The sequence below is a fragment of the Tarenaya hassleriana genome, unplaced genomic scaffold, assembly GCF_000463585.1.
Source record: "Tarenaya hassleriana unplaced genomic scaffold, ASM46358v1 Cleome91, whole genome shotgun sequence".
Classification (NCBI taxonomy): domain Eukaryota; kingdom Viridiplantae; phylum Streptophyta; class Magnoliopsida; order Brassicales; family Cleomaceae; genus Tarenaya; species Tarenaya hassleriana.
Genome location: NW_010971485.1, coordinates 155,562 through 156,169, shown reverse-complemented (window position 1 = coordinate 156,169; position 608 = coordinate 155,562). Strand labels below are relative to the sequence as shown.

General features: G+C 46.5%; 1 protein-coding gene across 1 annotated transcript in view; it reads left to right on the top strand.

Moving 5' to 3' along the window:
* The first annotated feature begins 14 nt into the window (after positions 1-14).
* Positions 15-608, top strand: part of LOC104804668 — a 2,834-nt gene continuing 2,240 nt past the window's right edge. The window contains exon 1 of the mRNA XM_010529007.2: positions 15-600. Within this exon, the coding sequence (XP_010527309.2) occupies positions 106-600 (495 nt within the window). The 5' untranslated portion in view covers positions 15-105. The remainder of the gene's footprint in view (positions 601-608) is intronic.

Sequence of the window (608 nt, the reverse complement as noted above, 5' to 3'; positions counted from 1 at the left end):
ACTTATGGGGCATATCTTCAGCCCAAGTACACTCAACAGCTCTCATGCATTCGCCGGCCCGATATCGATCGCAATAAATTTGAATTCCAGCCGGCATTCATCAGTATGCTCAGCTCATCGGCATTTAGGGGCAGACCTAATGAAGATCCAATCCCCCACCTGACTCGATTCAAACTGTTATGCCAGTCTGTGAAGACGGTTCAAGGAGTCACCGATGAGTCACTTATGCTAATGGCTTTTCCATTCTCTCTAATGGACGCTGCATTAGAATGGCTCTACACATTGCCACCAGATTCCATATTCTCTTGGGATCAGATGCAAGAGAAGTTCATGCAGCGATTCTTCCCTGCCAGCAAAACCCAGCTCGCGAAGCAACATATCAACTCTTTTATGCAGGAACCTGATGAATCTTTGCGCGAGACTTGGGATCGTTTTCTTGGATATCAGCGCCTCTGCCCTCATCACGGTTTGGACAAAAGGTACCTTATCTCCACTTTCTTGCAGGGTCTAAAGGAAGATACTCGAGTCCTCATTCGAGTTGCCTGTGGAGGAAGCCTCAATGAGAAGTCTTTTGACTTCATCGAACAACAAATCACTAAGATGGCTAA